General features: G+C 44.4%; 1 protein-coding gene across 4 annotated transcripts in view; it reads right to left on the reverse strand.

Moving 5' to 3' along the window:
* Nucleotides 1-21,800, reverse strand: part of SFXN3 (sideroflexin 3) — a 49,171-nt gene that overhangs the window by 22,652 nt on the left and 4,719 nt on the right. The window contains exons 1-6 of one of the 4 annotated variants that reach the window (XM_033942369.1): nt 17,951-18,079; nt 17,687-17,860; nt 13,735-13,905; nt 11,763-11,861; nt 11,589-11,664; nt 6,263-6,348 (exon numbers count right to left, since the gene is read on the reverse strand). In XM_033942369.1, coding sequence (XP_033798260.1) covers nt 6,263-6,348; nt 11,589-11,664; nt 11,763-11,861; nt 13,735-13,905; nt 17,687-17,751 — 497 coding nt within the window. In that variant the 5' untranslated portion in view covers nt 17,752-17,860; nt 17,951-18,079. Of the gene's footprint in view, nt 1-6,262; nt 6,349-11,588; nt 11,665-11,762; nt 11,862-13,734; nt 13,906-17,686; nt 17,861-17,950; nt 18,080-21,800 lie in introns of those variants that run through there. The other 3 variants (XM_033942365.1, XM_033942368.1, XM_033942367.1) reach the window with 3 other exon arrangements.

Genomic DNA, 21,800 nt, shown 5'->3' on the forward strand with positions numbered 1-21,800 from the left:
TGGGCTGGAGTAAGTCTTAACAGAGATTTCGGCAGTTGGAACTCAAGCACAGTACCGGGTAGAGCTTTGGATTCTTGCCCAGAAATAGCTAAGAAGAAAAAATTTAAAAAATTTAAATTGAATCAGGTTGGGCAGACTGGATGGAGCATTCAGGTCTTTATCTGCCGTCATCTTCTACGTTACTATGTTCGGCCTAGTATCCTGCCTCTGAACATGGCCAGTTTAGGTTTAGATATAATTACTCACCTCTTTCCACATACAAGTTCAAGACAAGTTACAATCAGGTACCTAAGTCATTTCCCTGTCTCAGCACTTAGGGTTAGATTCACTAAGGGCAACGGATCGGATCCGATCCAATCTGTGTCCGGGGGGCTGATTCACAAACCGCCCTCGCGCAAATGAGGGCAATCGGAATCACGCTCCCAACCGACTGCCGGGATCACTCTCTAGCGATCCCGACACAAGCGCAAACCAACTGTAGATGGTCTGCACATGCGCTAGCCCTCCATGCCCGGCAGAGCAGCAAAAAGTCTTTTTTTTAAAACTTTTTCATGAGCCCATGGTTTTAACCCATTTTAAACCTCCAGGTTCGCAGTGCGGGGAAGGGTAGGAGAGTCGCGGCGGCAGGAGATATTCGGGGCAAGAGCAGAGCGGCCAGAGCGGAGATTGGGGCAGACAGGAGCAGGGTGGCAGGAGAATCAGGGCAGAAAGCAGGGTTTTTACACAAGCGACTGGTCCTGAGCAGTCACTTGTTTTTGGATCAGCCAGCCCAGTTGGTGTGCCTGCTTTTTGTTAGTGAATCGCGACCCTCCCTACTTTGCATGCAGTTTCCCCTCATTTGCATGCGCGGATCGGAGGTGATCGACCTCAAGGTTAGTGAATCAGGTCGGAGGGAAATCGGGTCACAAAGGGGTCGCAAACCGATCGGTACATGATCGGTTTCCTTAATGAATCTAGCCCTTAGTCTGTTGTACCTAAGCCAATGGAGGATGAAACAACAGGCTCAAGATCAAAAGGAATGTAAGTAGGTGAAGTAGAATTTGAACCCTGGGTTTTCTGCTCTGCTTGTTGCTCTAACCACTAGGATAGTCTTCCATCTTTGGGTTATTTGGAAATACCTGGCAGATCCTAATGGGGAGATGTTTCATGTCACTCAATCCCAAAACAGGTACTAAATCACATGTATACCTGATTAATAATTGCATAGTTGGAGCCACCCCCAAACCATTTTTTTTTTTTCTTTAAATCTGCTAGTCTTCACCACATTCTCCATCATCAAATGCCACATCATAATTGTCTTAACTGAAAATATCCCTACTTAAATGTGTTTCACTGCTACCTGTTAGGGATCTTTTCCAGATGAGCCCCGCCACTAATGGAAAAAGTGCATGCGCCGAAAGTTAAGCCCCGCCACCTTTTGCCAGCGCACACAACCTTAACCAGTGAAGTTCTCAGCACAACACTCCCACAACGCCGCGCGATGTGTATAAAGTAAAGTGGGGGGTTCCCCCCCCACGCCCCCCTGTCGGAGCACCCAAAAAAGATTATAAAAAAGAGGATATGAAACTTAACATTATAAAAAATAGGATAAACTGTCGACCATTTTTTTAAGGGCTCCGACGGGGGTGTGTGGGGGGGGAACCCCCCCACTTTACTTTATACAGATCGCGCCTCTTTTTTATAATCTTTTTTGGGTGGCGGGGTTAACTTTTTGGCGGGGCTTATCTGGAAAAGATCCCCTGTTAGTTTCAAGGAAGTGTCCTCTAGATCTAGCAAAATTCGAAAAGATAAATAACCGTTCTCTGTTAAAATTTATAAAATCGTGAAGGTTAACATAGCCCCTCTCTGCTATCTCTCTCTGATTTGAAGGTTCCTCGTCCATTAAGACTCATCCATTATCATAAGAGAACTGTTTCATCTCCCTTTGCCATTCTCAGTCTCTATAAACAGTATCTCTCAACTGTTTGGGATTCTGGGTGTGCTACAAGAGATTCCAGAATTTTACTCTATTTTTTAAAATCCCCTTCATGTATGCCGTGTACGCAAGAGACTGTCAATGTTATGAGTGTCTGTGTGCATAAGGGTACAACCGCACAAGCAAACATAGTTTTTTTTTGACGGGATTGGTTTTTGAAAGCTGGCAGCAAATAGTTTTATTTTTTATGCAGTAGTTATCCTAACTTGAGCAACAAAGGCTTTGTTACCACTTGGATCTTTTTATCTTTGCAAATTTGGATTGTCAGCTGTAACGGAAATTAAATAGAAAAAAAAGAGAACGACTGTAGATAGTGGATGATGAAATACATGTTTGCTTGTTAGCTATCGAGTCGCGTTTTGAGTTAATTTACACTCAAAAACAAGCACATCCATTGCATTCATTAGCAATTCTATTCTATCTACTTTAGTTTTACCGTTTTTACAAGTACCCATACGTAGCTTAAAGAACTTTAAATAAATCTCAAATTTAATTTTGTTTGTTTTGCAATTTTATAATTTTAATTATAATGTGCCATGAAAAACATTTGCTCCATTTAGTGTGCCGCAACTAAAAAAAAAGTTTGAGACATAGTAACATAGTAGATGACGGCAGATAAAGACCCGAAAGGTCCATCCAGTCTGCCCAACCTGATTCAACTTTTTAAAAAATTTTTCTTCTTATTAGCTATTTCTGGACAAGAATCCAAAGCTCTACCCAGTACTGTACTTGGGTTCCAACTGCTGAAGTCTCCGTCAAAGCTCACTCCAGCCCATCTACATCCTACTAGCCACTGAAGCCCTCCCCAGCTCATCCTCAACCAAAAGGCCATATACAGACACATACCATGCAAGTCTGCCCAGTACTGGCCTTAGTTCTTCAATAAAAGACTTGAACCCTCTTCTCTTGGAGCAGTATCAGCCTCTATACCATTTTTGGAGCGAGAGCAATCAGGATTTCATATGATGCTAAAGGAGCAGTCACACCATATGTTTATAAAGTCATTATGATAATTTTCAGTTTTATCCTCCATTCCTTTCCCAATAATTCAGAATATTCTATCTGCTTTTCCGACTGCTGCTGCAAACTGAACTGAGCACCTCAATTGTCCACAGTGATACCAAGGTCTTTTTCTTGGGTGGTAAATTCTTAAAGTGGAACCCAGAGGCAACATTCATAATATTTTTTTAAAAGTTAAAAAAAACCCACTCTGCAAATGCCCTTCATGTAGGTAAATGTAAGAATGCTGATATACAGCTCATGTACTTTGACCTGAGAAGCTGTAAAAAAAAGTACTTAGCATTGCAGGGCCTATATGCCTAGGACAGTACTGCATAGTTTCATAAGCAGAGCCTCTCATAGTTAGTTGACCATTGCTTTTGCTGACTCGATTGTTGCCAGCTGCTTATCAGTAGAGCCTGTTGAGATTTGTCAGTGCCTGTTAGCAGTGGCGTACCTAGGGTATGTGGCACCCGGGGCCCATCATTTTTTGACACCCCCCCCCCCCCCATGTAAAAAAAATTTTTTTTTTTTTTTTTTGCAATAACCATGAAATGGAATAAATGGTCAGAATAGAAACAGGCAGTGAAAATTTTCTTTTATTGAACCTCATATATGTAACCATTATTCCAAACATAACATAACGCCTGTCCCTTCCCCTTGTAGGCCTGTCCCCCCCCTTGAAGGCCTGCACCCCCCCTTGAAGGCCTGTCCCCCCCCTTGTAGGCCTGTCCCCCCCCCTTGTAGGCCTATCCCCCCCTTGAAGGCCTGCCTGCCTTTCCCCCCTTGAAGGCCTGCACCCCCTTGAAGGTCTGCACCCCCCCAAAGGCCTACACCCCCCCCCCCGAAGGCCTGTCCCCCCTTGAAGGCCTGCCTGCCTGCCTGTCACCCCCTCCCCCTTGAAAGCCTGCTTGCCTGCCCGCCCGCCCCAACTTCCTGACCCCCAAACGCATTTTGCAGGGGCGACCTGCTTCCGCCCTCCGCCCCCTACCGCCGGGGCTCGCCGCTTCTACTTGCCTCGGTCTTGGTGATGCGATGCCTGGCCAGTTTCACTACGGCGAAGATGCCCTTTCCCAGGGTGCGCTCGATGTCGTAGAAGCCCACCCGCACGGGCCCCCGTTGCAAGTGCCTCTGACCATCCGCCATGACCATGGCTGAGAGTCGGAGTGGGGCGGGGGAGGGGAGGAGGGACGGGGAACGGAACGGCAGCGGCAAAACGCGGGCAGAGGAGAGCTCGAGGACAGTGGGAGCCGGGTTGCACCGTAACTCCGCGCGCCACTCCGAGCCCGCCAGCCCCAGCCTCCGACGTCTGACGTCAGAGGAGGGGCGGGATCGCAGCGCAGGGATGCTGACGCTGACTTCGCGATCCTGCTGCAGCTGTTCATAGGTGGTGCGGGGAGGCCAGGGGGGCGAGCGGTCCTTCGGGGGTGGCGGGGGACTGAACGGCAAGGCCGGGAACACCCCCTTAGGGCTGGTACCCGGGGCGGCCCGCCCCCCCCCGCCCCCCCCTAGGTACGCCACTGCCTGTTAGTACTGGATGAGAATTGAATTCTTTTCTGGATTGCGAACTCTTATCAGTAAAACTAATCTGTAATCAGTAATACATCTGTTGGTCACACTGAGCAGAGCCTCTGGCCAAAACCTTCACATACTAATAACAAGCAGTAGATGACCTGGGTTTTTTTTCTCTATATAATAAATGTCTTGTTTTTATTCATTCTGTATAACCTAGATGTAACCTTACATTTGTAAAAAAAAACAAACAAAAAAAAAACCATGTGTCATCCTGAGTGTGTTTGGAAGGTAAACATTGTGTGAGAATGTTACTATTTTAAAAAAAGCCCCTTAGCACTGTTATGTTTGAAGCTCGTCTGCGGACTGAAGTGCACACATTGCCCAGGGCCCTCCCATGAGCTCTCGGCCTGGCCGTTGCTGAAAGGCTTCCCGGTCTGTGACAGAGGCTAGAGGATGAAGCACATGCTCATGGTGATGTATTGTTTGTTTTCTTTTATCAATAAATGCTCTATTCAGTTGTAAGAAGAAGCTAGTGTGGACTATTCTGTTTTACCCTAGAAATCAGTGGGTTATTGAATTGTTTTGGTCCTAACTTGTTGCACCCTTTACAGCTAGGCAGAACAGGAGCAGAATTAGGTCAGATGAACAAAAGAATGGGAATGAGATTGGGATTTGATATACTGCCTTGCTGTGGTTACAATCAAAGTGGTTTACATATTATATATAGGTACTTATTTTGTACCTGGGGCAATGGAGCACTTAGGGGATCCCCTGCGCTGAAGGTAACAGAAGGACTGTGAGCCTGAGTAGTGTGCTTAATCCATCTTGTGCTGCTGGAACATTTAAAACGCTATACAGTGATATTCCTAATAGGTGTTTCCCTGATCTGATGGTCGGTTAGATCGCTATAACTATTAGTTGTTGCCAATGTTTAATCACATATTGTGGATTTATTGGGACTCCTGAAGAAGGCAATTTGCCAAAACACGGACCGTGTTGGGTCCTTGCTTTTCAATGTTTTATGGACTCTGTCTATATTGGGAGTTATTGTACTATATTGAGTAGATTTAAAAGAAACTGGAGAAAATATTTCTTCGCTCAACGTGTAATTAAACTCTGGAATGCATTGCCAGAGAATGTAATGAAAGCAGTTAGATTAGCAGGGTTTAAAAAAGGTTTGGATAATTTCCTAAAACAAAAGTCTATAAGCAATTATTAAGATGGCTTTTGGAAAAGGATAAGCAGCATAAAATCTGTTTTACTACTTGGTGTCTAGCTAGGTACTTGGGACCTGGGTTGGCCACTGTTGGAAACAGGATACTAAGTTTGATGGACCTTCGGTCTGTCCCAATATGGCAATTCTTATGTTCTTACACCTGTTTATGTATACGACCGTGTATAAATTTAGGCGGGCCAATTTAGGTTTACACTAGTATTCTGCAACAGCATCTTGACACACCAATGATGGAATCGAATCGGTACTCAGAGTGCTTAACATAAAGTTATAGAATTGCCCCCTAAGTTTGTACCTGAGGAGGGTTAAGTGACTTGCTCAAGGTCACAAGGAGCAGCAGAAGGATTTGAACAAGGCTTTCCTGGTTGTCAGCCCAGTGCTCTAACCACTAGGCTATTCCTCCACTCCCAATTCTCAAAGAGTGGCTTCTCTTTGAAAATTAGCTGCCATGCACAAGATGTAAAAAAGGCGCATACAATTCAAACAATACGGGTTAATACCGAAACAGTGTTACGTTGAGGTGATGAGCAGACCCTTACCTCTGCCTCATTAGAGGGATGTTGATGCAGTTAGCAGCTGCAACTGCAGCAAAAGGCACGAAGCGAGAAACGAGAGAGGGCAAGTGCTAAAAAACAAAAAGACAAAAAACAAGAAAAATCAGAGATTGGGAGATAAAGACAGTCCAGAAAATAAATCACATACATGCCTTGCAAGTTCCTCTTGGTGCTTGTCTGATTTATTTCCTTCCTCAAAGCTGAGGATTTCCCAAGCCACACACATGCAGTTATTACATTACATTACATTAGAGACTTCTAGTCCGCCATTACCTTGCGGTTCAAGGCGGATTACAAAAAGAGTTATAGATGGAGGGTTACAAAGTAAGATCACATGTCATTTCCAAGAGTGGGTCAGGTAGTATCAGTGGGCTAGGGAGAAGATGGGAAGAAGGAAGGTACTCGTGGTATTAAGCCTTTTTCAGGGATTTCTTGAAGTGTATAGTTTTTATTTCCTTTCTGAACATCTTGTAGCCTGGGGTTGTTAGCAGTAGATTGGCAATTTGGTTATCTAATTTTGCTGCTTGAGTGGCTAGTAAGCTGTCGTATAGATTTTTCCCATTTTACTTCTTTGATTGGGGGGTGTATGAATGGGTTGTGTGTTTTTCTATGTCTGGTTGAGGTAGTTTGGATGAGGTTCATGTAGGTTGGGCTGTTTCCGTTTATAGTTTTAAATAGTATACAGTAAAATTTAAATAGTATTCTTTCCTGGATTGGAAGCCAGTGTGAGTTGATGTATGCCTTTGTAATGTGGTCGTGTTTCCTCAATAAGTAGACAAGTCTCAGAGCTGTATTTTGAATTGTTTGTAATTGTTTAATCATTGTTGCAGGGCATGGGAGGTAGCGGATGTTGCAGTAGTCCAGTGGGCCTAGGATTAGGGATTTTACTATGAGCTGGAATTGTGTTCTTTCGAAGAATTTTCGGACATGTCTAAGGTTTCTCATAACTGCGAAAGATTTCTGTATTGTTTTATTTATTTGTGGTTGCATGGTGCAGCATCTGTCAATTGTCATGCCTAGTAGTTTTAGGGTGGTTTGAATGGGGTAATTGATTGAGTTAATTTCTAAATTGGTTAGGGTTGGGACTTTGTTATTTTCGAGGAGGATGAATTTGGTTTTGTCTGGGTTAAGTTTCAGTTTGTGGTCTTCCATCCAAGTCGTTACTGTATCTAGTGTTCGGTGTTGTGTGTCCGTCATTGAGGGCTTTGGTTGATCAAAAGGTATGGCAAAAGGACCCAAAATGGTATTCAAGATCATCATGCCTATTAGCGCAACCCCCTATATCTGTGATTTTCACTACTTTCCTAGTAAAAGCCATGTTGGCAAAATAATTTCAGTGTGAGAGACAGGAATGCTGCTGGACAGAACAAATAGCACACTGAAAGGGGAAGATAAAAACAACAGACTGTAGATGTTCTGAAAGATGATTTTAACTCGCTCTTCACAATAAAAATGCAAATAAAAGTCCGAATTAGTAATACACGTGTGATTGTCCTGACGGACCCTACACGGTCCGTGTTTCAGCGAGATCGCCTTACCCAGGGGTCCTAAAGGGGATAAGATATAATGAAATGAAATAAGAAAGATAAATGCAAAATAAAAATGACGTGAAGGTGGCTGTAGTGCCAACCTTATGCATGCAAATTTAATGACTGACCTTAACCACAAGATAAGAAGAATTAGAGAAGTGCCAAGTGTGACCATGCTATCTAAGGTGGCAAAGAACCACAACAGACAACACTGAAAGGGAGTCTTCCCATGGCCCAACTGTCCTGATGGGTTTCCCTTCTGATACGCTACGCCTGGCTGCTCAGGCACAATCTGAGTTATTTATTTAACTACAGTCTATCCCCCATATATTTTCCCTTTCCCTAAGCCCATCATCCCCCACAAAATCTCGGATTATCCCTGTTCCCCCAGCATGCTCTCCTGCAACTTTTCCAAGCTAGCCCCAACCCCCACCAGTCAGTCTCCTTTTCCAACCCCTTTAAGCTGGCTTTCCCCATCAGCTTTTTTTTAATCCTCCCATATTTGCTCAAAAGATTGTTGGCAGCGCCACTTTTGAATATCTATTCAGTTTTCTTCTGGCACATGACTCGGCAGATCTGAGCTGTTCAGTGACCCAAATCCCATACAGCTCTCTCTCAGGAGAACAGTGAACAAGTTTGGTCAACTTACAGATCAGACTTACAAAGAACTGAATAGTGCTGGTAGAAAACAAAACCAATATGGATGTAGAGCCATCAACATGATTTTGGGGGGGGGGGGAATGGGAAAGGAAGAGTCAGAAGGCCACACTTAAGGTTAATGGGGGCCACCACTGGCCCCAGGGCTTGCAATGAAGAACACTGCCCTAAATGAATGAAGTGCCACTGGCATTCGGTATCCTTTTCTATTACACAAACTTATTCCCCATCACTAGTCTGAGCAGCTTCTATTAGATCACAAATGACTGTTACTTAATGAACCTCTGGTCTTCCTTCAACACAATCAATTGCGCAACGATGAAGAACTCATGGAAAGGAAAGAGCAGGAATGAACTTAGCAAGAACAATGGGCTGTCATATCTGATTCACTACTGCAAAATGTACTTTAATAGGCTCCGCCCCATCACTTATTTTGTAAGAGAGAGTTCTATAATCAGAACTTAGGGGTCCTTTTATTAAGGCACGATAAACAATTTAGCGCATGCTAGGGCATCCATTATATTCTATGGGTGCCTTAGCATTCAGCGCACTAAATCAGTTAGCACGCCTTAATAAAAAGAGCCCTCATGAAGCAAAAATACAAAAAAAACTACAACATGCACACACACACACATTTTGACAGGGAAAAGGGAGAAAACAGAGAAATCCCTAGGTTTCAGCAAAGGAATAAAGAAACCTGCCCTATCACTGGAGAGAAAGCTAAAGTCAGTAGCAAACAGCTAAAGCCAAAAGCTACGGGAAATAAAAGTATTTCTGCACCACAGGCTTATTCATCCTTGTCTGAGGATCCTGACAAGGCGAGACAGTCCACATATTCCACATCTCCTCCTCTAGATAGAGAAAAGAGGGGTAGGGGTGTAGAAAGCATCCCAGGCAAAGCTACAGCAAGATGCTTTGAGACAGGCAGGGAAACAACCTGTGCTTCAACCAATAAGACCTTCTGTTTCACCTGTGGGCTTAATTAAGGAAACAGGAAAACAGAAGCTGGGGAGCTCCACTAGAGGCTGAAAAGGCAAGGAAGACGGTCATCTCTCTCAGAAGTAGCCACTCATGGGAGAAAGGCCGAGAGAGATATCATTCATTCAAGATATTGAAGGGAATTGACTTAGTAGAGAAAGAGAGATTGTTCACCCTCGCCAAGGTGAAAAGAACGAGAGGGCACTCGCTAGAGTTGGAAGGGAAAAGATTCCATACAAACGTAAGGAAGTTCTTCTTCACCCAGAGAGTGGTAGAAATCTGGAACGCTCTTCCGAAGGCTGTTATAGGGATTCAAGACAAGGTTGGATAAGTTCTTACTGGAACAGAACATGCACAAGTAAGGCTAGATTCAAATAGGGCACTGGTCTTTAACCTATGGGCCGCTGCGCGAGCGGACTGCTGGGCACGATGGATCACTGGTCTGATCCAGCATCAGCAAATCTTATGTTCTTATAGCTAGAGAACCTCTGGGGCTCTGTAAGGCTAAAGATTCTATACAGTGTAGGAACCATATGCCAAAGGTCACAGATGTAAAAATGATGTCTGGGTCTGAAGGAAGTGAAGTTAGTGCCAGTGATAGATGAATGCATGGATTTTGAAGCGAATGTTTCAGTTCTAGGGACGAGACAGAAATGTTGCAGGAACCAAGGGAAGACATATGAGAGTCACCTAGAACATTGTATGAATAATATTTCTTCCCTTAGAAATGAATTAAAGAATGTTATATGGTTTTCCTGCTTTAAGCTAGACAAAGAGCTCAGTGTAGTGCTAGTCTAAGAGAGAAAGTAAAAGCTAACCAGCTTCAAGAAGTATTTCTGTTATGTGCAGGGGAAGCTACAGTGTGTCAGGGGAGGGGAAAATCACTAACCCTTTCTTTTCCTGTCTGCTATGCTAGGAAATCAGGGTTATACTAAGAGAGTCATGCTAGGGAAGTTTAATTTGAGTCTCACCAGAGGGGCTTTTGGGAGGGATTACTATTTAATTGGGAGGATAGTCCCTTCACACTGAAGTTGGAATTCAGTGTATAGTTGGTAAACACAGTGAATGAGGTGAGAGAGCTCAAGTTACTTATAAAACTGCTGCTAGTAGATCTTGAGGGATCACTGAGCTCTGGAACAACCTTACCTCCCCTCTTCGGAACTTGAACTCTCTCCAAGTTTTTCGCAAGCATCTGAAAACCTGGCTTTTCTCAAAAATGTAAGTCTCCCTCCAATTTAGGAATCAAGGAAACTCTTATATCTTGGCATCCCAAGTCCTCTAAATTTTCTTCACACTTCTACCTCTAACCCTCTGTTGTAGTTCCTTCCTATTTCTCCTACTGTAAACCGCGTCGAGCTCTACGAATGTGGAGATGATGCGGTATACAAACCTAAGGATTAGATTAGATTAGATTACAGTAAAATTCCATGTTATGTTAGGAAAAGGCCAGGTCACTTCAGCAGAGTGAGGAGCCAGAAGCCTCATATCTACTCAGTGAGGAGCCAAGCCCTGTAGCCAAGGAGGGGCTGGACTCCGACAGCCCTGAAGGGTTAAGTGAAGAGAAATTTATTTGACCATAGACGGGCAAAAAGCCACTAGAGTTTTGGAACTGTACCTGAATTGCTATTTTGTTAAACATTTTTATTTTTGGACCGGTTAAGTTTGAACACGAAGCGGAAACATTTTGGGGCCGAGCTGAGCAATTCAAGTGCACAAGAATGGAACTCTGGTTGCCTTTATGCCCTGTTAGGGATGAAATAACTATGTGACGGAGAGTAAACTGGATTTTGGATCCGTTTGTTTACTTCTGTCACCAATCCTAACTGGCCTACTCCAGGGATTGCTCGTCCTGATGCTGTGGAGGTCAAGGTGGGTCAGTGGCCTTAGCCTTTCCCCTGCCACAACACACAATAAAAGAGAAGACATCACTCACTGGAAAAAAAAAAAATCAAAAAGATCTAAAATACATTTCATTTCAATGACATCTTTAGAATTCCGCATACTGAAGATCCAGCTACAGCATTTAGTACCATAGAACGCTCTCCATGGACTGACTGAGTTCTGATGCGATTAACAATGGCATAGAACCCACTGGCTGAACCATTCTCTTAGTCGATGCTGATGGCTGATCTTTACAGGTAGTTTACCTTGGTGAAGTATTTAAGGCCCAGGGCAGTAATGACAGCGCCTGTTGTAGCACTCACATATGCGGTTCCCAGCTGACTGCAAAGAAAGACAAACGAGTGAAAGGAAAGCACTGCACAGGGACATTTTTGAGCTCTGTGGTCCTGTAGCTCTTCGTATAAGCAGAAAACTCTTACCTCGGTGTAATAGGTGCATCGCCACTTCTGTTGGTGTAGTTCACAATTGCATTGAAGGACTGGTTCACCCACTGCCAAAACACCACAGCTGGAGTTGTTCTGCACATGCAAAATGCAGGTTACATTACGTTAATATAATTTACGTCCCATGCACACCTTCTGAAAAAGTTGAGGAGCAGCCAAAAAAGCAGCAGCTAGATACACTTAACCCAGTTTAAGGGAACCGATATACCGTCTTTCTGGTGGTTACAATCAAAGTGATTTACATATTAAATATAGGTACTCATTTTGCATCTGGGGCAATCGAGGGTTAAATGACTTACCTAGAGTCACAAGGAGCTAGAGTGGGGGATTGAACCCAGTTCCCCAGGTTTGCAGGCCGTTGCACTAACCATTAGGCTACTCCTCCACGCCTGGCCACCCACTAATATTCAGCAGCACTTAACTAGGCAGAGCCGCTACTTAGCCAGTTAGTAGCAATATTTAGCCCATTAAGGGCTGGATCCCAAAAAACAGCGTTCAAAATCTAGTGCCGAATAAAGACCACAGCGCTAACATAGTAATATAGTAAATGACAGCTGATTAATGGTCCATACAGTCTGCCCAGCAGTCACACTCCTTATCAATTCATGATTAAATTGTCTTTCTTCTGTAGAAGTCTGCCCGGCACCATCCTTAAGCTCCAACTACTGGAGCTGCGATCGCACACCTCTCCAGCCTATTCTAAATGGAATTGCCATAAACGGGACACAGACCGTGCAAGTCTGCTCGCTACCGGCCTTGGTTCTTCACAGCTGGAATCGCCATCGAAGCACTCGACACATCAAACACACGTGCAGCCATTTAAGTTTTGTTTTACTATACCATTCATTTTCTAAATGAGAGATCCTGTGTGTTCATCCCCTGCCTTTTTGAATTCCTTCTTTGTTTTCACCTCTACCACCTCCCTCAGAAGAGCATTCCAGGCCATCAACCACTCTCTCCATGAAGAATAATTTCCTGATATTATACCTGTGAATGGCTTACAGTCTGCTGCTTATCATCGCAAGTTGAATATTGGGCCCTTACAGAGTTACAGGTACACCACCGATTTTCTGGCAATGGATGGCCGGCACCTCCTTTAGTCCGTTGGCAAGCAGAATCTGTGACCTGTTGCTTGCACCGGCCTCGGCTCTTCCTCCGACATGACTTCCTGGTCCCGCGACAAGGAAGTGACATTATAAGGCCAGCCAAGGCCAGCAAGAGCAGCAGATTGAAGATGCTGCTCACCGCCAGTGAAAATTTAAAGATGTACATGGGGAAGAGGGAGGAGAAGAGGTGGCGGGGTCACAGTATGTACTAAAGGTGACCACCATTGGTTTGGCAAAACGGTTAATCCGGCAAGGGTTCAGAACCCGGGGGGGGGGGGGGGGGGCAGAAAATCGGTGGTGTACCAGTACGTGGACTTTTTAATTCAGCAACGCTGAGCTTTGCCCCTCATTACATGTTGCATCATGTTAAATAAGCCCGATAGGCCCAGTTTCTATAAATGGCGCTTTAAGTTAGGTGTCGGTAGGCACCTACCAGTGCCTAACTTAAGTTGAAAACGCCGCTTAAAATTGATTAAAAGCAGTTTTTTTTAAATGTAGGGGCCTACCGGTGGCTAAAAAAATGGCACCAGAATCGCACCTATGGAGGCATTTTACGATACTTAACACTACTGTAGGTGCAGCTAACACCGGAAGTGGCGTTAGGTGTCATAAAGCGCCTTCATAGGCAATATTCACATCAAAAGGTATGCGCTGGGAATGTAGGCCTTGAAAACCTTTCCAGAAGGCGCGAGTCTATAAACGGCACTGTCACGTGATCGACGTGCGATCAGCAGCTGCTTTTTAAGGCAGACGCCGATGACAGCGCTATATATATAGAATACGGGCCATAATGTCTAGAGCCACTATTGAGGGTTCTGAGGAGGATCGTGGATGTAAGGCACCTGTAGAAAGTGAGCATGCAGCCTGTGATGGTCATGTTCATCGGGACTTGGGCAGACATACGCCCAATCAGGATCATCTTCTCCCCGGTGTCTGGGTGGAAGGCTGAATCATAAATGTATTTCGCTCGCCAGAGCTGGTCCTCAGTCAACCCTGGAGTCACTATTCTTGACCTAAAACAATAACCCACTGTCAGTTCTCTCAGTAATGTGGGACAGTCTCGTGAACATTCAAGACAGCCATAAAAAAAACAAAGTCCTAGGCATCTCCTAGGTCAGGGGTAGGCAATTCCGGTCCTCGAGAGACGGAGCCAGGTCAGGTTTTCAGGATATCCACAATAAATATGTATGAAATGATTTGCATGCACTGCCTCCTTGAGATGCAAATCTATCTCATGCATATTCATTGTAGATATCCTGAAAACTTGACCTGGCTCCAGCTCTCGAGGACTGGAATTGCCTACCACTGTCCTAGGTTAAGATCGTGCCTACCAAGAACTCCTCATTTAAAAGCTAGTTTAAAATAAACTGAAGCTCAGATCAAATGTTTTGTCAAAGGTCACACCTTCGTACCAGGGGCTCTCACATAGCAGGACACACTCAGCCACTCAGGTTTCAAGATGTTCACAATAAATACGGATAAGATAATTTGCAATCACTGTTGCCATTGTATGCAAACATAATCTCGTTAACATTCATTGCATCTTGAAAACCTGACTGGCTAGGTGTGTCTCAAGGACTGGGTTGAGAATTTCTGCTTTTTAGCAGGAATTAACCCAAATTAACTTGCAGCCCTAATAAAAGCATATTGGAAAACAGAACACCGAAGGAGCCAAGTGTTTAAATGACATTTCAGAGACATCAGCCTCAGGTCTTTAGAGCCAGAGATGCTTGAGGATATACAGGCCATGCCCCGTCATCATCCACTTCAGTCATCAGTTTCACCAAGTAAACCTCTCAGATTCCTTGATAAATCAAATAACCAGCTCAAGCCTGATACACTCCCAAGGCCCTAAAATACATGTCAGGCATCCATATTTCACTGAATTATAAATTGGAGCTAAAACATTTTTCAGGCAAATGAGTGTGAAACACATGCTGTTTTTACTGTAACTTGCCTTCTTGAGGTTATAGGTGCAATTCTATGAAATAGGTATAACATTTACACGCATATTACACGTTATGTCATGCATATATGTTTAGAATACTAGCATAAAGGGCATATGTGCCAAATTTGTGCTTAAATGCTATCTTTCATAGCAAGTATTCAGGACCAGCTCAACCACTGGACAGCGTAAAGCTCTGGGCCAGGGTGCCGGAGAAACAGGGTTTCAAGGTTTATTAAAAATTAGATTACTTGCCTATTAACATTCTAGGCCAGTGGTTCTCAACCCTGTCATGGAGGACCGCCAGGCCAATCGGGTTTTCAGGCTAGCCCTAATGAATATGCATGGAGCAGATTTGCATGCCTATCACTTCCATTATATGCAAATCTCTCTCATGCATATTCATTAGGGCTAACCCGATTGGCCTGATGGTCCTCCAGGACAGGGTTGGGAACCATTGTTCTAGGCGATATACAATACAGTACAATTAAATTGAGGTGATCAAAATTAAAATAATTAATGAGAACCAAAACACGGAACAAGACCCACTGAGAAACAGAAAACAAGAGGGTAGAGGGTGAAATACAGTAATTTTAGAAAAGAAGACATGCAAGGATAACACAAAAGGGTAGGGGAAAGTTAGTTGAGAGCTGCCTTTTCACAGATTGTAAAAGAATCTTGGATTAAAAGCGTCTCTGTAGAGAGGAAGCTTTTTAATGCTCCTGTAAATTTGTCAATATTTGATTCTTCCCTTAGATAAGAGGGCAGGGAGTTCCAGATTTGGAGTGCTGTAACGGCAAATGAAGTGGTACGTCGCACATGAAAAGTTTTGAAGGAAGGAACAAAAAGTAGATCCCTGGCCCCTGAGCTCTCTGTCAGTTCTACACTTGGTCTGAAAGTTTCTCCCTCTTCTATCTCGGTCCAACATTTCTCCCCTTTTCTCTCTAGCTCTTAGACCAGGGGTGGGCAACTCCGGTCCTCGAAGGCCAGAATCCAGTCGGGTTTTCAGGATTTCCCCCAATGAATATGCATGAGATTTATTTGCATGCACTTCTTTCAATGCTTATTCATTGGGGAAATCCTGAAAACCCGACTGGATTCTGGCCCTCGAGGACCGGAGTTGCCCACCCCTGTCCTAGACCAACATTGCTTCCTCTCCTCTCTCCCTTCTCCTTCCCCCTGCTGTCTCCTAAACAGTACCTTGCTTGCTGGTAGCAATAGCATGCACATCAGACTGCTTTTGGCCAGCCCTAGGTCTTCCCTCTGCCACATCCTGCCTGCAATTTCCTGTTGGCAAGACGTGGCAGAGGGAAGACCCAGGGCTGACCAAAAGCAGTCTGCTGTGCATGTTATTGCTACCAGCAAGCAAGGTACTGTTTAGGAGACAGCAGGGGAAGGAGAACGGAGAGAGGAGAGGAAGCAATGCCAGACTAGGGGCTTGAGAGAAAAGGGGAGAAAGCTTAAGTATGGGAGGCGGGGGCATCGAAGATGGTTCAGGGCACCATAATCCATTGGTTCAGGGCCCTGCATGTATTTGCAAAGAGGCATACACATGGATGGAGCTTAGCTGGGCATGAGCGGGGAGGGGGCACATGTACGCACACTTATTGTTGGCATTTAAGTACTTGAAGTTGGACCACTATGGCTAGTGTCAGTGCCCATACCTAAACTTCAGTAAGGGCTATAAGTGCCGCTCTGTGCAGGTCACCCACTCCCTTCTGCTAAGCCTTAACTTCAGTCACAGCTGTAAATGCTGCTCTGCACGTGTTGCTCACAATGCTATAACCCTGAACACAACGGAAGTATGACTCAGCACTAAACTGTGCAAAGTTGTTAAAACGCATGCGGATTGTGAAAACTTGCAGGCGGACCTTAGGAAACTGGAAGACTGAGCGTCCAAATGGCAGATGAAATTTAATGTGGACAAATGCAAAGTGATGCACATTGGGAAGAATAACCTGAATCACAGTTACCAGATGCTAGGGTCCACCTTGGGGATTAGCGCCCAAGAAAAAGATCTGGTTATCATCGTAGACAATACAATGAAACCTTCCGCCCAATGTGCGGTGGCGGCCAAAAAAGCAAACAGTATGCTAGGTATTATTTTAAAAAAGGAATGGTCAACAAGACTAAGAATGTTATAATGCCCCATATCGCTCCAAGGTGCGACCTCATCTGGAGTATTGCGTTCAATTCTGGTCTCCTTACCTCAAGAAAGATATAATGGCGCTAGAAAAGGTTCAAAGAAGAGCGACCAAGATGGTAAAGGGGATGGAACTCCTCTCGTATGAGGAAAGACTAAAACGGTTAGGGCTCTTCACCTTGGAAAAAAGACGGCTGAGGGGAGATATGATTGAAGTCTACAAAATCCTGAGTGGAGTAGAATGGGTACAAGTGGGTACAAGTGACTCTGTCAAAAATTACAAAGACTAGAGGACACTCAATGAAGTTACAGGGAAATATTTTTAAAACTAATAGGAGGAATATTTTTTTCACTCAGAGAATAGTTAAGCTTTGGAACACGTTGCCAGAGGATGTGGTAAGAGCGGATAGTGTAACTGGTTTTAAGAAAGGTTTGGACAAGTTCCTGAAGGAAAGGTCCATAGTCTGTTATTGACAAAGACATGGGGGAAGCCACTGCTTGCCCTGGATCAGTAGCATAGAATATTGCTACTCCTTGGGTTTTGGCCTGGTACTAGTGACCTGGATTGGCCACCGTGAGAACAGACTACTGGGCTTGATGGACCATTGGCCTGGCCCAGTAAGACTATTCTTATGTTCTTATGTAAACACATGACTTGGATCTTAACTCAGGCCACCAGCACAGCAAAGGAATGAAAAGAGCTCACTGTGAACCTGTAATTCTGTACAATCTTCTTTGCCTCATCCAGGGTCTCCGAGAACAGTAATACATTCCGAGGGTCGGTCACCATAAAGAAGTGCTTGGCCCTTCCTTCGAACGTGCTCTGATCCCATCGTGGTTCTTGGATATTGATGTTAAAAGGCAGTTCCTTGGGCATTATCTGCAACACAAGAAAAAAAAAAATCCCTCAACGTGAAGATCAAATTCAGAGAGAGCATTCAATAAAGAGCAAAATGCTACAGCCTCATACTTTTGCTCTTTGGGCCATTTCTGCCAAAGCTTTGTAAAAGGCTTGCTGGAAACATATGCCTCGCAAATAACCACACCCAGCTCCTCACATCTGTAGTGACGGCAAAATCGAAGTGCCAGCTACAGAAAGCTTGCTTTTCACACAATGGCATTAGTACAGCATCAGGATTATGCAAGAATTCAAAAGGATGCATGACACGTAGTAATATACACCACAAATATCAAGGACTAGCTTGTCTGTTAAGTCACTAGCTGTAAATATGTTTCTGCCATTTTATCTCAGTAGGATTCTTTGTTAAAGGCTGAAAACGAGCAGATTTTTTTAAGCCTGTACTTTTTTTTTTTTTTTTTACTTTGCTGCCTACCGGAATAAAGGCAGGCGAGGAGAGGCTTCTCGGTGTTTCAGCACAGAAGACTATGTTCTCTAACTACAGTACTAAATATAACCACAATCTTTTCCTAAATAATTTCCTGTTCCTCATGATTCACTGAGCAAAGCCCTTCTCATACTTTCCAGAGCTCCAAATGTTGGTAATGAGCCTGAAGTCTCAAACTTTCCATTCTCCTCTCCCTACCACAAAAATCTCTCATTAAAAAAAAAAAAAATGCCACACTGAATTGCAGGAATGCTCCAGTACCATTTGGTTTAGCTTACTTTTCAGTAGCTGGGGGGAGGGGAGTTAAAAGTGATTTTTATTTCGCAAGATTTCTGTCTTCCAATAAAAAGTATCATTTAATAAAAATGCTTGTGAACTCCCAACTGGACCAGTTAATGCTGCCCATTCCTGATTTGGCTCATTTAAACCGGTTTTATTTTGACAGAGCACTGAAGTCCTACAGCTCGGTTTCCATGACGACCACTGAACAAGGTGGAACAGTGATCTCACAGGCGTCCACGTTAGGGCCCAGTTTAAAATTTATTGGATAAATAAGGGGTCCCCTACCCCCAAAAAAACCCAATATAGAAAGCCAAGAGGTCAGGCATAACTTCTACTCAACTGAATAAGTTTCAAATGATTAAGAACACTGCAATCAGGTTGATCTTCGGTTTAAGGAAATATGACCATATCTCTGAGTACTATTGCAGGCTTCATTGGCATCCTGTAAATGCTCAAATCCTGTTTAAGCTTTCCTGCATTGTGCACCATGCTCTAAATGCCAGCTTGCCAGAATAGATAATAGGGGGGTTAGATGCTCTAAAGTCTGCAATCGTCGCTAAACCCGTTTTCACAGCTTTAGCGACGATCGCTGTTACCGACCCGATGCATGTTTTTCCCCTCGATCGCCCATTTTCTGATCCGGCCATGCAAATTAGCTAAAACTCCATGCAAAATAGCCAAGCAATTGCTGCACTAATATCGCTTGGCTATTCCAAATGGGGTTTTAGCGATCGTAATAATTGATTTGTCTAAACCGACAGGTCTCCCTGTTTTGTTTTTTCTTTTTTTTTTTCCCAATGGCACAGATATTTTGCATGTATTACACACCCAAAATATCTATCCCATTAAAAAAAAATGAAAAAGTCCCCACTGCCAATAATGGCCCTCCCCAATGACCCCCGACAAACACAGCCTGCCACCCCCCCAAGCCAGATACCCCCAAGCCACTGTCCCCCCTGAACCCAAAACAAATAGCAGGATGGATACTGAATTCCTCCTGCGACACAGAACACCCCTGCGCCATGCCCCCCCTCCCCAGCGGCAGGCACCCCGGAGCCACTGCCCCCCTTTCCCCTGTGTCAGGCACCCCGGAGCCACTGCCTGCTCCCCCCCAAAAAACCCCCAAAATGGTAGGAGGCATGCCCACTCCCTCCTACCATCAGACGCCCCTTCCCTGATTGGTCAAACCAATAAAGGCCTTAGGCTCCTCCCTCAGTATCCTGGATACAGAGGGAGATGTCTAAGGCCTGACTGACTTAGATGCCTAAGGCTCTACTCACATGATGCACCAGGGAGGGGAAGGCCCCTCATTTAGACAGGCGGGCCTGAAAAAGGAGCCAGAGAGCGGGCTTCCTGCTTCCAACATTTTAAAAAAGTACGGGGGCGGCATCCGATGGCAGGAGGGAGTTGGTATCCCTCCTGCCATTTTGGGGGGGTTCGGGAGGGGCATAGTAACATAGTAGATGACGGCAGATAAAGACCAGAATGGTCCATCCAGTCTGCCCAACCTGATTCAATTTAAATTTTTAAATTTTTTCTTCTTAGCTTGGGTTCCTACTGCCGAAATCTCCGTTAAAACTTACTCCAGCCCATCTACACCCTCCCAGCCATTGAAGCCCTCCCCAGCCCATCCTCCACCAAATGGCCATATACAGACATACACAGACCATGCAAGTCTGCCCAGTACTGGCCTTAGTTCAATTTTTAATATTATTTTCTGAGCCTACTGTGACCCATTTATTCCTGGGCTGTTTTATTCTTTGAGGTAGAGGTGGTAAGTTGGTATGATTTTGTGGAGTGATGGAAGCTGCTTTAATTGTATTCAATTCCTGTTTAAATGGCTCCAGGGTGCCTGGCGCGGAGTGGGATATGACATAGGTGTGTTCTGCATGGCAGGAGGGATTGGGTATTTGTTAAATACCTATCTGTTCAGTAATTTTGCTTCATGGAATTTTTCTGTCCTGTTATGTTTTTTACTGAATAATTGTATTATTATTTTCTCTTCCTTCCTTTATCTGTGTCTGTTATGTATGATAATAATCGTTTGTTCATTCCTTTTCATAGGTAGTGCAGTAAAATTGTGAGCCCATTGGGACAGAGAGGGAAATTACTTAAAGTACCTGATTAGATTTTTGGCTATTGTATAAGTCTAGTTTTTATTTGTTTCCTTGTAAACCGCTTCAAAGCCAGTGTGATGATTTAGCGATATATAAATGCTGCGTTAAAGCAGCACAACTTCCAGTTAAGCAATTTATTTTTTATAATATTTTCAAAGAGAAACAATTCCACAGACAGCAAAAATGTATGCATCCCAAAACACTTCTACCAAAGCACAACAGGGTGTATGTCCAATCCATCAACTGTAGCTCTTTAGGTACAAGTCCTGCTGTGCTTCCCCCCTCCCCCCCCCCAATGGAATTCTCTCAGAAGTCTGACAAACTGATTTGACTTTGTTTTTAGGATTACCATCTGACTCGACAACATAAACAACAGTTGAATCTGCTTCTGGTTTTACTCTACTGCATGTGTTGATGGATTTCATTTTCCCGGATAGCTCAGAAGGCTAATCCATACTTGCAACAGAGTAAAACCAAGATTGGACCAGAGAGATACCAAGTTACCCAGTTCCAGGCTGGAGACTTTTTGGCTAGTCCTGGATTTGAATTTACATCCCAAAGTAGTGTGGGATTTGTACTAGAGAGGTGCATAGGAACAGAGTCGATGGGAATCCCATGACGTACCTGTCTCCTGGCTCAGACATTGGCTTCTTCCTCCTTCCTTCCAGATGCACTTGTTTCTTCACAAACCCGTGGTTAGCAATGTAAGAACCGCTGCCCGTGGCTTTGTGAAGAAACAAGTGTGGCTAGAAGGAAGGAGGAGGAGGAGGAGGCCTACTTGGACTTCTTAGAGCCAGCCAGAACATAGGTGCACACCTGCGGAAGGGGGGCACGAACTTGGGACACAGAAGGGAGTGAGAGAGAGGGGAACATTGGAATACAGAAGGAAGGAAAGGAATGTGAACTTGGGAGGGAGGAAGGAAGGAAGGGGCATGAACTTGGGACACAGAAGGGAGAGAGGCAGCGTGAACTTGAAACAAGAGGGAAGGGGGAGGGGGCATGAACTTGGGACATGCTGAGGAGGGGGAGGGAATAGAAAGGGAGGACTGTTGGGCATGGGTTTATGAATGAGAGG

Source organism: Geotrypetes seraphini, chromosome 4 (assembly GCF_902459505.1).
Source record: "Geotrypetes seraphini chromosome 4, aGeoSer1.1, whole genome shotgun sequence".
Taxonomy (NCBI): domain Eukaryota; kingdom Metazoa; phylum Chordata; class Amphibia; order Gymnophiona; family Dermophiidae; genus Geotrypetes; species Geotrypetes seraphini.